The sequence below is a fragment of the Streptopelia decaocto genome, assembly GCF_964273445.1.
Source record: "Streptopelia decaocto genome assembly, chromosome: 7".
NCBI classification, from domain to species: domain Eukaryota; kingdom Metazoa; phylum Chordata; class Aves; order Columbiformes; family Columbidae; genus Streptopelia; species Streptopelia decaocto.
The window spans coordinates 18,952,661-18,966,593 of NC_138661.1; the positions used below are offsets into that span (position 1 = coordinate 18,952,661).

Sequence of the window (13,933 nt, forward strand, 5' to 3'; positions counted from 1 at the left end):
GCACCAGCTGTGCCCCAGCAGCTGTGCCCCAGCAGCTGTGCCCCAGCAGCTGTGCCCCAGCAGCTGTGCCCCAGCAGCTGTGCCCAGCGCCTCTTGGCTGTGCTGGGCTGAGGTGAGCGTGGAGCATCTTCCCTGCCTCCCCACTGAGCCTTCCTTCTCGGGGCCAATAGCTCTCAGCTTCAGGGGCCATTGAACTGTGCATTGTTTGTTTGTTTTCCCCCCCTTCCTCTGTCCTCCTCCTTACCCTCTGGACATACTTGGTAACGCAGTCATTGGCCTATATTTATTGCCTTCCGTGTTTTTATCATTCCTTAATTGTGGCGTGTAGTCCCACACAATTAAATTTGTTTTGAGTTTTTAGTTGTTTGGGTTTTTAAGCCCTATTAATCATGCCTCTCTGACAAAGAGGCCTGTGAGAGTTTTTGGCATAGTTGTGAAATACAGCAATGTGAGAGAGAATTCATACCCTGGCTTTTTTTGAGTGCTTGACTTAAAGAATTGCAGTCTCCTTGCTCTAATGTGAATTCCAGAAGACAAAGGATTTATATTTACTTTTTGAGTTTCTTGAAGCCTATGCACCTTTTAAAGATTTTTATAAATGTGTGGCATATGTTTTGGTGTAAACAATTAATTGGGGACGGGGGGCTCACGCATGTTGTTGCTTCTATGTGCCCTGGGAGCTTCTGGTTGGGCTGGCTGGCTGCCATGAACCCTCACTGGCTGGCCGGCCAGCCTTCACATCAGCCTGGTTTCCAGCATGAGCGGTGTCCAAATCAACACATTCCCATGGAATGTTTTAGGTTTCAGTAAAGCAACATTTTCCTATGGAAAAGCCTTCCCTCAGAGAAATACCTGCTGGCTCGCAGTCAGGCAGCTTCCCGTGCCCAGGGCCCTGCGGCATGACGGAGCTTCCTACTGGTTGTGTCATCAGAGTAAAAGCAGTTCATCGTTTGCCTTGAGCGGAAATTGAGTCCCACTTGTCATTAAAAGTCGATAGCAAACACGCAGGAAGGGTTGGATTTGATCGGGGTGATTCCCAGTTCCAGGTATCTCATTTCACACAAGCAGATGCTGATGAGTTAAACACTGTCACTTGTCGGTACTCGCAGCTGCTGTTTTTCAGCAAGTGTGTGAGTACTTCATTTGGTCCCTGTGGCAGTGCACGGATGCCACAGTGACACTGACTGTGCCTCAGAGAGAGGAGGATTCTGCACTGAACAGGCATGAACATACGCCCCTGGATGCTGTTCTATGTATTTGCTACAAATACTGTTGCAGCCTGGATATATATCCCTTTGGCTGGGGTTATGCTTGAACCGATAGTACTTTCTGCAAATCAAACCAGTGGTCCTTGACAGGGAACTGTTGGCTTTTCACATGTCATCTTATCCATAAACTATACTAATTCATGTTCTTGCAAGATGCTTGTTTGAATTCTCAGCTCTTTAGGAGTGGTCCGAGTCTGTCTCCTCCCGCAAACGCCTTGTGCGCATCTGCTGCTGGGAGTTAAATAGGTCTGAACCTGCACACAAGGAAAATGGATTAGGCCACAAGTTTCTTCACACTGATAAAAAAGTTCAAACTAGTTACTCCTTTTCTTCTACTAGCTGTGTGGGGATTTATTAGAAATTAAATGTTACTTTGGTCAGTGTGTTTAGTTAATAAGTTTGGGGAAAAACTCTGCCATCAATAATACTAACTGCATAAATATTCATCTTACAGCACATATTGATTACAAAAGAAAATTCTAAAAACAGATTTTGCATTTTTTATTTTGCCTAAATACAGAATATGCTGTTAGTTCTATAGGAGGACCAGCCACTCTTCTCCAGTAGATTATGGACTAAACTGAAGAAACTGTTCATTTGAAAAAACACCTGGGATGGACCAATTTATTTTTTTTTTTTAATCGGTGGTCTTTAGCAGAATAAACTTCTTCAAACGGTTTCATAATCTGGAACAGAGAAGCAGCATCTTTTAAACACTTTAAAGTGAGAGTTTAACCCCGTCACTTCTTAACTTGAAATATGTTTAAATAATTAATGCCATCTGAGACTTCACGTGTAAAAGTTTGCAAACAGAAAGATAATTTATCCGACACAGATCATGCATAGCTAAGTTTCAGCAAAGCCCTGCAAACACAGAAGTTTGTTGTTTGAAAGGCTTGACCAGTTGCTCTGGTACATTATTTATATGCTTGAATTCTTTAGCTTCTTTCCCTGGGAAGGCACAGTTAATTTTCTCAGTTCATGTGGGTTTGTGCTGAATTAGACAGAGGTTTTTATGAGAGCCTTGGGCCTTTTTTTCAAGTTGGAAAATAAGATAAATCACTTTGGCTTTGTTTTTCTGGTGGAGACATTTTGTCTATTCAAATATATACACTTTCCCCTCTCCTTTATTTAACCCTCTTCCACTCATGTACAGGCGTACAGCAGTGTGACAGTAAATTTTTTCTGTGGCTAAATTTCAGAATGTCACCATTTTTGTCCTTGGGCTTTTGAGAGGTATATAGTTGCCATACTGTGATTTCTGATTTCTGTGACAAATTTGTATGGTATGAAGACTGCGCTATGGCTTTCCTCTTGTAGCTTGATGGGTCGAGTCCCAGAGATTACCGTGGACTCTGATGCACTCCAGAACTGTGAGCCTGTCCTGCAGGAGCGTGAAGGCCCTCAACAGCTCTTGACCTGCCTGTGAGTTGAGGAGCTACACTTGAAGAGCTGGCGCTTACTATAGGGAATGCAAACAATCGGTTACATTAAGCCCTATGAAGTGAATGCAACATGTTCAAATGAGTGCATGACCCTGCACACTCCAGCGCTTATGAATGTAGACTACTTAACTTCTTTGTGGTCGTTTTGGTCTCTTTCTCAACTCCCCTTTTTATTCAGGAGTATCCAAGGCTTTTCTTACTCATTTAATTGCTTTGGATCCTTATACAGTCTATATTTTAACATAGTGAAGTTTTTACACGTTAGCACAAGAGTCTCTGCAGAATAATTGTGAAAGCAGTGTGTTTTTTATATATGGCATTTTATCAGAACTTTGCTAATGCTGTCAATATAATAGACAACATCTGTTTTCCATTTCATTGCATTTTGTGTAGTGGTAGTCAGCTCAAGAGGAGACAAAAGTAACTTTGAACCAAAATGGCGTGTGGGGCTTGGTTCACAATTTGCATCCAAAAAAGCAGGTGGGTTACCTTAAAAAGGCGGAGTGCCTTACAGTAATCTTATGGAAGGATATTTAGTCCTTTGCCTTTGACTCGTGCTTGAATTTGGGCATAGGGCAATTATATATATCTATATAGCATAGTTTCGTGATACTAATTTCAATAAAAGCTTAGTATATTAAAATACCTATGATTGTCTTTAGGTTTTAGGGGACTTTGAAACCTGTTTCATGACTACAGGGACAACTTTCTGGCAATCTGTCGCTTCCACCTGCTTTGACAGCAGTGCAACAAATCTTTTCCATGTTTTTAGTTATTTCCCTTAGGTACTGTGCTTTTAAAATACATGTAGCGCCTGGGCCCGAGGATGTGACCAGTGATGTTCTGCGGGGAGGGCCTCTCCTGGGGAGGATGGACCAGGAGCAGTGGTGGCGGCGGCAGCTGTCTCGCTCTGGGGAGGAAGAGCTGTGCTGGGCAACAGTCACCTGTGCTGCTGAGGAAAGGGCAAGGTCAGCTTTTGTGTGCAGGGGAAGCACAAGTGTTATTAGGAATACCTGAGGGAACTAGGGTTCTTTAGCCTGGAGAAAAGGAGGCTGAGGGGAGACCTTGTTGCTCTCTCCAGCTCTCTCCTGAAAGGAGGTTGTAGCATGGAGGGTATTGGTCTTTCCTCCCAAGTAGCAAGTGACAGGATGAAAGGAAATGGCCTCTAGTTGTGCTAGGGGAGGTTTAGACTGGATATTGGGAAACGTTTTTTCATGGAAATGGTCGTCGGGTGTTGGAACAGGCTACCCAGGGAAGTGGTTGAGTCACCATCCCTGGAGGTGTTTAAAAGACACATAGGTGAGGCTCTTAGGGACATAATTTAGTGCCAGAGTTAGGTTATAGTTGGCTTGATGATCGTAAGGGTCTCTTCCAACCAAAATGATTCTGTTATTCTATGAAGATGTGTCCTTCTGCCAACAGACACAGCTGTGGTGGTGTGGGTGCTGTGGCGTGGGAGGGGAAGGTGCGGGCGGCCATGAGGCGCTTCCTCGCCGCCTCTCCTCCGCTCAGCCTGCCAGCGCTGCGGGCACAGGAGTGGGTGCTCCACAGCGCCGCGGGCTGCTCAGAGGCAACAGCAGAGGAAACAAGGTTTAGAGGATCCTACCACTGTTCCCTCCTCTTCCCTTTCCTATGTTTGAATGTGTTCTACTCCTTCAGCCACAGCTGTCACCAGGAGAGGCCTCTGAGGGGCCATTGTCTTCGGGCAGACTCTGTGTGAGCAGGATGCCAAGGGAAAGAGGGACCTGGTGATGGCCTGAGCTCAGGGAAGGGCTTTTGGGCAAACAGGTGCTCACGCCGTGGCCACCACCCCACTGGGGGTCTCAGAAGAACCATCACAGCCACCAAGCACGCACACGTGGCAAAGGCCAGGCCTCATTAACGCTGGTGGGACAGCTTGCTGCGCTATGTTCCCGTGCATCGAGGTGACCTTGGTGTCTGGGGGGGTTTGGTGGGCGAAGAGCTCTGGTGGGAGCACAGAAACCAGCCACTGTCTGGCCAAGGCTTTTCTGGGTTACTGTGTTTGGGGGTAGCGTGGTGTTATGGCTGAGTAAAAGCCATAAAGCATTTGGGTTTTTAGCAGATGGCTTTGAGAAAAGGCATGTATTTTGCTGTACTGTGAATTCAGTAAATATTTTTGACGCTGATTTTTTTTTTTTTTTTAATTCGAAATTGCTTTTTTCTGTCTTCCTCCTAAGAGAGTGTGGGTGTGTGCTTTGCTGAGGAGGTTTTTCCTTGTGAAGAGAAAGTGAATCTTGAATCAAATTAACCTATTTTTAACATGAAATTTTAGACCCTTGCTTGAAGGGTTACGTTAGCTTGAATGTTACATTATCTTTAAAACCAAAACAGAACTAATGCAAATAGTAACTAATAATTGTTTAATGTAAATGAAATTTTCTTTACACGTATTTCTTATTTCCTTTAGCACATCAGGTCCACCCATTTGGCCAGGAAGCACCTTCTTCAAGAGAAATGGAGCCCTTCTACAAGGTAAGTGACTGATACTATGTCTTAGAGTAGCTGTTCCTAACAAATACCTCTTGCAAATTGCACAACTTTTGTAATATTCACTGGGCAAGAAGTAACCAAATGTTTTTTGTTTCCTTTAACCTGTCTCCTTTATTGCGCACCTGGTGCCTTGAAAATGACGATTTACTACGTACAGTGAGTGTAGTCTATGAAAGTTGCTGCTTTTTTTCTTTCCTCGGATTATTGATTTGCTTACTGTAAAATGTGGCAAAGGGTGGCTTTTTTTTTTTTCCATTGTGTGGATAAAGAGTGCCTGGGCGGAAATGTTCCAGGACCACTGCTTTTAGTTCTGTGGGTGAAGCAAGGTTGTCCTTTGGGAGAGATTCTTTCTTGTACTTCCTAGTTGTGCTGATAGCAAAATGTACTCGAAGGTAGGTAGCGAAGCTGTGGTGGGGAAAACAGTGGCAGAGTATTTGTCTTAAGAAACCTACCATATTTGATGATGCTTATATTCATAGAGGAATGTTAAATATCTTATTTCCGTTGGATGGACAACATAAACAGAATCTGTATGACTGCAGTTTTGATATCTAGACATTCAGTCTGTCTTACTAGACTTTTAAAAATAATTCAAAATAATTGTTTGCTGCTCAGTGTGTTTATATTTCTTAACGGAAGTGTCTTGGGAATGCAGAAGGCTGTTTCCTCAGACTGCCTGCATTTTTCTGTGGTGCAAAAGTAACCTACGCTGCTTGGGATGGTTTTATGGTGTTTGCAAGTGTTTGTCCATGAAGTGTCTCAGTTTTGTGTTCATTCTCATGGTGCCAAGAGTTTTCTGTCTTTCTTACTGGCAGAATAAGCTGTATAATGTTCTCTGGAATGCTAATGCGTATCACCTAGGATGGAGCCTTACTCACTACTGGGCTCACAAGCAAATGATTGGCAGGGAGTATCGCTCACCTTCCACGCACCAAAGTAATCCAGCATCTGCAGTTTACCTGAAAATATTTTTCAGCTGATTCCTTGTACATACCTTAAGAATTTGCATAATTTCTATTGTCTAGTATCTATGCTGAGATTTGTTCAAACTTTAAATACTTTAAAGCATTCAGATTATTTCCTAACACTAGGAGATGGTATAAATGGTAGAGGTTGGCAGCTTTTGGCTTTAGTCTTGATAAGATAGATCTGCTACCTTTGCAGTCCTTCCTAATGGAAGGAACTACTTTTTTTTTTTTTTTTTTTAAGGAAAAAAGAAAGCTATTTTGATATTGGATATGCTTGATTCGTTTTCAGTTGTTCTGCAATTCTGGTTCTACAATTCTGTACCTGCACCTATACAGTCTTTGTAATTTGAGTTCATAATATGTAAACTACTCTGTCAAGTCTGCATGGCACTAATGTTTTACCTCTTCTTATGATGCAAGATATCCAGGAATTAACAACTGATTTGTAATCCTTCCTGTCTCAGTTGTTGTTTAAAGCATTTTCTCAAAAAAGAAGAGTATACTGTTCTCCACCCTCTTCTCCTCTGCCCTACTCTGCCTTCCAAATTGGGAAATAAAACCTAAAAGCCCAAAACATTTCAGTATATTAAATAAATAGAGAAAAAGAGAGAGATGAGTGCCTTTTCAAGCAACTAACAAAGCCTAACACATCTTTAACTGGGTTGGCATTCTGCGTTGACAATCCAAGTGGAAAACCCGGCCAATTAGAACTCTAATATGCGTGACACAACTGGGGTTGGAAGGATGAGAGTGTGTGAAGAAAAACCTCACTGAAGTAATCTTTTAACACTTCCTGGTTTTAATTTTAAAACAAGAAAATAACTTAACCAAGCCTTTATTTTTTTCTTTGTGTCTGTCTTTCATTTTTCCCTACGATGAGCTCTCTCACATGCAGACTTCAGCAGGTTGCATGGAAATAGTGCATCCACCTCTTTGCTGCTTCTGACTGTCTTCTTCCAGAAGACCTGTGCAGAGGACTGGGAGAGAGTGCAGGGAGCTGTGAGATGAAGGGGTAGATGTTTGTCAGGTCCTACCTTACATGACCATCTTAAGTTTCTTTTTTCGGTGCTTATATCCAGTTTAATGCAAACAGGTGAATGAAAAATTGTCTTGATTATCGGTTTCAAGTTGTAGTACTGCCTTTTGATAGGCAGAAGTTGAGGTAAAAAAAGGATTTAAAATTATTTTCACTTGATAAATGTTTTGCTATCTTTGAAAAGAATGTTTGGGATGTGTTATAGACAATAATACAGAATAATTCTGAAATTTTAGTAAATGTGATACTCACATTTCACACCTCATTTCTTCTTAGTTGTTAAGGAAAATGCTCTTTTTCTGGTCTGGGGAATGAAAATTCTGCTATGTAAGTAGTACTTTTTTTAGCCAAGAAAGGGTTGTAGATGCTCCTGGTTTCCATTCATTTTATACCTGAACTATTTGGCAAAGTAATCCTAACCATTGTCAAGCATTTAATGTATCTCTTAGAGAAAGTGGCTGAGAAACCAGTTATCTGTGTACCTTAAAATAGCAAAGGAGGAGAAAAGGAAGCTAAAATTCATAGTAGCTATTCTGTATCCTTAATGTCTTTGACACGAGCAGGATTAATTCTCTGTTCCTTCCTGGGTGTCTTTGCTTGTACTTTTTTGAAGATTTTTGAACAAAATATTTAGATGCCTTTTTCTTTTTGTCTATGATTTTATTAGATATGAGATGGCTAACTCAGTTTGTTTTTTGAGAATCGTGGTACTGCTGTTTCTAGGATTAACTCTCTAAGCAAAATAAATGAAAAAATAAATTTACTTTTTGTGTTAGTTCACCTGCTCAAGTGCTTCTTGAAATGTTGAGCTCCTTCTGCGAGGTGAGGATTGCTCATTATATCCTTGTGCTCTTTGGACTTCTCATGAAGTCCCATGCAGAGCTTAATACAGGTAGGGCCTTCAGCCTTACCATACTCTGTTACCTTCTCTCAAAACTTAACTTGTATGTCCGTGGAGATTGCTGTGTTTGAGTCTTCAGGATTCCCAGATAAAAGAGATTTTTGCTCTTACTGCTTTACTTTCTCTGTTGTTTTTTTTTAACTTGTTATTGTACATACTGTGGTTTTGTTTCAAATCATGGCTTACTTTTTTTAAACCTGCTCCATGGAGAGCCTTTGCCACTGATTTTTTCTGTTCTCAGCTGTCATAACATCCATTTTTATTTAATAAAGTGTATGAGAGGAAAAAGTCTTTATGGTGGAAAAGATTTAGACATATTTTGAACTGTTGAGGACCTTGTGCTGAGTGAGATAGGTGGAGACATAATCGCATTAACTTCAAGACCTTGAAACTAATGCATTGTGTTCAGATAAGGTCAGTTTTGTTGCCTCTGCTCTGGTCTTGGGTATTAAGCTTATGTTATAGACTAGATGCAGTCACTCATCAATGGTAATAAAACTGTTTTGCTCTCAATATATCTAACATTCTCTCTGAATAAATTAAAAATACATCTTCAAATTAACTTTTAGCAGCAGTTGTGTAAATGCCAGCTGCTGAGTGCCACCTGCAAGGTGTAACTGGACTGTGGAGGGGTTTGGATTTGTTTCTTAAAGACAACTTAAATTTTGAGGGAAAAAAACAACAAACCACCCTCTTTTGTCTTATTTGCTCTCACACTTAAACTAAATGCATCTATTACTATGCCTTCTTGTATCAAATCTGTTCTGTCCTGAGTTGCAAGGAAGTATACATAGAAGGTGCTTGTGGGTGTAATTACAGCGGGTGCAGAAACAGAGCGCCGTACAGTGAAAACAGTGATCTGCGTCTGCTCGTGCTGCTGCAGTGGGAATTGAAACGGGTGCAAGAGCTCCAGGAGTTGCTCCAGAAGATGGGAGAGCTCGGTGACTGGGCAGCAGCTGCTGTAAAGCAACACCTCCCCTCTGGTTTACAGCAAGTACGCGTCTGTCAGGCTTAGCGCCATTCTTGGGTATGTGTCCTGAGTTTCCAGTCAAAGCCTGGCAGAAGTAGGCCCTCGTAGTTGTGATTCTTCATCATCCAGGGAAAGAAAGTGAACCTGGGTCACCCAGTCCCTATTGCTGTTGGAGCTGAAAACTGAGACAGCCCTCATCACTGTGACTAGATGGTCACCCTGGATTGCGGCTTCCAGCAGTTCCCGACCAGCTGGAGGTACAGTCATGATCCTTCCTGTGCTCTCTGCTTTCTTGTGCGAGCAAGGTCCTCCACTTCCACTTCTGATGATCAGTGCTGTTTAAATCTGCTGACTGTGGATGTTAAATCAAAGACATGAGCTCTTGCTTCAGAGATCCTGCAGACCCAGACTCACACCTGTGAACAGCATTTCAGCACTCAGTGAACTGAATTCAGACTGCATGGCTTTCCTTTGAAGCCACAATTCTCTTTTAATTGGGATGGAAAAAGAGATGGGCAGAAATCCCTTCCCATTCACAAAGCACAGGAGGGGAAGAGTGAAGAGTCACGTGTGGCCTCTGGTCCCTCTTGGCTGAGGGAGCCTGAGAAAGGAGGGATTGTTTTCCCCAGACCTCACAAGCTGCTTTGTTCTCTCTTTAGTATCAGCTGCAGGGAACAGGCATCCTCATGCTTCAGGACAGAGCGAGCGGTAGGATGCTCACATGGAGATGGCTAGGCCTCTTCTCTGGGAAAGCATCGTATGAGACACGTTCGTCTCTCTGGTGCTTCCAGCAGCCCATGCGTGACCTGCCTCAGTCCAGCTGCCAGGGCTGTAGCTGGCACCGCTGGTGAGGAGCTCTCACAAGGAAGAGTTGGAACACACTGTCTTCACAGGGTCAGGGATCACCAAAACCAGCAAAAGATGATGGCTCCGCAGTTCAGTGCAGCATGGAAATGGAAGGTCTGGGCCCTGCTGCTGCACCGATCCTTCATGCCCTCAATCTGAGATAGTGGCTTTCATGTTTTAGTGTACTGACATCCAATATCTGACCATAACGGGAGACTTTCAGGAGATTGCTAAAGCACATGGATCACTTTATTCTTTGTTGAGAGTGGTGATTTATTTTAGAGAGCAAGAAAATTGCATCCCTAATTCAGAAAACTGATTTTGTATGAAATGTGGACAGGCCAGACCTGAGAAGCCTTACATAAAAAGATGGGGAACCAGCTCATGCAACCATTTGTACAGAGATCCAGAGATATTTTTCTTCTCTAATAAGCTTGAGAATCCTTGAAATGACCGAACAGGCCATTTAATCCCATGTACATGGAGTAGTTGGAAGAAATGAAAGAGCAGACTTGGGACTTCATATTTCCAAGTGTTCGCTATTAATAGATGCACTTGCTGAGGTGGAAATAAGCCAGCAGGGAGGGGCAGAAAGGGTGCTGCTGTTGCTGGCTTACCTTGAGAAGGCTACATTAGAATTGTTTGTTCTTATAAATTAAGACATCCAGCCTACATTTTTATGTTAATGGTGACATTAGGATAAAAATATAACAACCGCTGGGACTGGTTTCTTTGGACAACAAATATTGCCAATACCGGCTACTCAGTCTTTTCTCTGGAGAGGTTTGGGAGGAGTTGTTCTTGTTACCTTCAAGATGAAAGTTGACAACAAACTCACAAAGAGAAGATGCCTGTGTGCGTGCAACCACACACATTTTCTCTCTAATAATGTGAAAAACTGGGATGTGTTTGTCAGCACCCGCCAACAAAGACTCGAGGGCCCCTGCAGGCACAGCACGCTTCTTTCTTCTGGTGGAAATTCAGTTCATGTGCTCTTTCCACAGCATGAACAGAACACGTGCATGTCATGGGTATGTGGTGGAGAGGCACAGCCCATCCCAAAATATAAGCTATATGTAGCTGCTGGTGCTAACAGGGGTCAGGAGAGGAGGCACAGGGGACAGCTGAAAGCCAAGATGATTCAGTAAGTCTCACCTGCATTTCACTTTTTTTTCATCTCAAAATAAAACCAAACTTGGAGAGAAACGCTATGTTTTCCTCTGCTACCTAGTGGTGCAAACAAAAAACAATATGGAAAGGCAGCATACATATTACAGATTATTTAATATTATGTAATACTTAAATGTAATGATGACCATAAGAAGAAAGTCCAAAAGGAATGCAGCAGTCCAGTCAGGATTGGTAGACTTAGGTGCTGTGATCTATAACACAAGCTTGGGCAAGACCCTTATGCCCAAATCCAGCTACATATTAGTTTCCAAATCTGTATTTGGGCATCTCATGTTCCCCAAGAATCTAAGTACTTGTTTTCCTCTGGATGTATGATTCCTTGTTTTTTTGCTCTATGAAGGATAGTAATAGTGCTTCTTACTGCCCAGAGCTATCAGTCTACAAAATATTTGCTCTGTGTCATATTCTGATGCTCCACTAATGAGAGAACCTTAAACAGGGGGAACCTAACTGTAAAAGAAACAGTGCTGTTTATGAGCTTTTTCAAGGAAGTGTGATTTAAGTTTCGTTGTTTTTTTTTTTTTTTTTCCCCCATTGACGTTTTGATTAAGCTGCTTATTGTGAGATACACATTTGGAAGCTGATTGCTTAACTCCATAAATGACTGTTTTGTGTTGTGAGTGTCCAGATGAGTTCCAGTTTAGTTAACTTCATCAGAAGAGCACCGGATCTTTTGACTTCACCATGTTTTCTCTTCAAATATTGCTTCTCTGAGCTCCCCTTGCACCCTCTTTGAACCTTTGGTGACAGTCATGCTCTGTGTTTGCTGGTGACTTGGCTTGGGTCAACCTCCTGAATTAATAGCAAAGGCTCTATCTCTTCTTGTTGCAGTAAATCACTTTTCATTCATGTGGCATTATTATTTAAATCAGCTTTTTTTCCCTTTCCCCCTCAGCGCCCCCCATCCCCCTCACATGAAGGGTACCTGACAGTCTCTTCAGGAGTTTCTTTTCAGGAAGATGATTCACGTGGTGCTTCCGTAGAGACTGAATATTTGAATAATTTATTTATTATTAGCATTCAGTGTGTTTGCAGTGGTGTGGTATTACTGAAGAAGTAAAATTAAGTTGGAGGGGTTGTGCAGTGTGTCCCTAAGGGAGTAATTTGAACAGCAGAGTTCTCCTTTGTTTGGGCACATGGGTAAAACCCTCGTGGGACTGCTGGGATCCTGCGGGTGCTGGTCAGGGCACGTGTTTGTGAGAGTATTTTAAAATAGCCTTAACACCATGCATTTAATTAAAAAAATCCCAGTGAGAGATGTCATTTTGCAGTGATTCACATAAAAATGGTCGGTTTGGTGTTCTCTATAGGACATTTGTATATAAGGTGCTATGCATTAGCTGTGCAGTATGCATATAGTCTGCTTATTCCTATTTTTCTAGTTGACTGTGTAAGACAGTGGCAAATGCTGTAATTTATTAGGTGCCTGAGGTGTGTTCCTGTTGATGTTAGAGCCATTAGTCACAAAATGTGACTGCTGGTTGTTTATATTCCCTGTGACCAAAACATCTGAGCTACCTTTGTCCTCTACAGTTGAGAAGGAAGAAAACTCAACTGTGGCAGACAGGCCTCGCTAATGGTCGATCACATTGCAGAGTACACAAAGATAAGTTAAATTCCTACTGGGTTTAAATTCAGTGACTTATGTCTTAGATCTGCATAGGTGTCCCTGCTATCTTTACAGATAACTTTATTTTGTAAGAGTTGCTCATATAGGCTTCTGAAATTATTACTTCTGAGTGACTCAAGATGAAGTTTACTGACTCTGTTTACCTTCCCTGATAACTGGAGAGTGTGGGTGAGTGCTGCAGCGCAAGTCCCACCACGGAGCTGACCTTGGGCAGAGGAGAGGAGACATCTGTGGGCACCTGCCTGTTCTGCCTTCAATGTCAACTGCCGTGTGAGCCATGGCAGTAAAACAGCACTTTGCAATACACACTGAAGAGAGAAATAACTGCTGCTGCTGCTGCACGTCCCCGCAGTGTTGGCCTGGCTGCCTCAATAACCAGTGTGGCGTAGGAGAGAACAGGGAGGCTCCCTGGGCATGGAGGAGGTGAGGAGCTGGATGGCCCTTGCCCAGGCAGTATTCACTGCTGAGGTCATGTACAGGTAGTGTTGCTCCCAGGATGCTGCTAAATGACTTCAGATATGTTCATAACTTCTTTTTAGGTTGGTCCTGTGTGTCGTGTGGCTGTGACTTTGTGATTTGAACACTGTAATCTACTTCCTTTAAATTGTCATTAGCTGATCTCAGGTTATTTAGGAAAAGTATCTGCTGTGACTGGCCCGCCTGTAGGCACTGGCACAGGTGCTTTTTGTCCAGAGACACATCCTTTCCCTCCCCCACATACTTATATGAGACTTAAAAACAGAAAACTGACTGTGCCGCCCTTGGGTTTCAGTTGAGTAAGGGAAGATGTAGACTAGATACAACAAGTTCCTGTCCAGTGGCTTTCTCCTTTACCAGGGCTGCCATACATCCAGGATTCCTCCGATGTTTTCCTTTCCCCATCAGGAGCTATAAGTGCTCAGAGTGTGGGGGTTGTTTGCTGTGCCCAGGGTTTCTGGATACTGGGGGCACAGTGAGAGCATCTGCTAAGGGGCTGTCACGTAGCTGGAAGACCCAGGCACGATCACTGCACATAGAGACAAGTCTGGCAGCAGTCAGTGTCAAACCTTTTTTGTAGGTGGAACTTGGGGCCAGGCCACCACTAGCTAGGCTGGGGCTTAGACTAGGAAATTTCAGTGGCCTATGGCAGGGAGGTAGTGTACCGACAGTTAGATCTCATTTTACAAC

General features: G+C 42.8%; 1 protein-coding gene across 5 annotated transcripts in view; it reads left to right on the top strand.

Moving 5' to 3' along the window:
- Positions 1–13,933, top strand: part of FOXN3 (forkhead box N3) — a 215,121-nt gene that overhangs the window by 132,735 nt on the left and 68,453 nt on the right. For all 5 annotated transcript variants that reach the window (XM_082059171.1, XM_082059170.1, XM_082059173.1 and 2 more), the window contains exon 4: positions 5,142–5,206. In XM_082059171.1, coding sequence (XP_081915297.1) covers positions 5,142–5,206 — 65 coding nt within the window. The remainder of the gene's footprint in view (positions 1–5,141; positions 5,207–13,933) is intronic.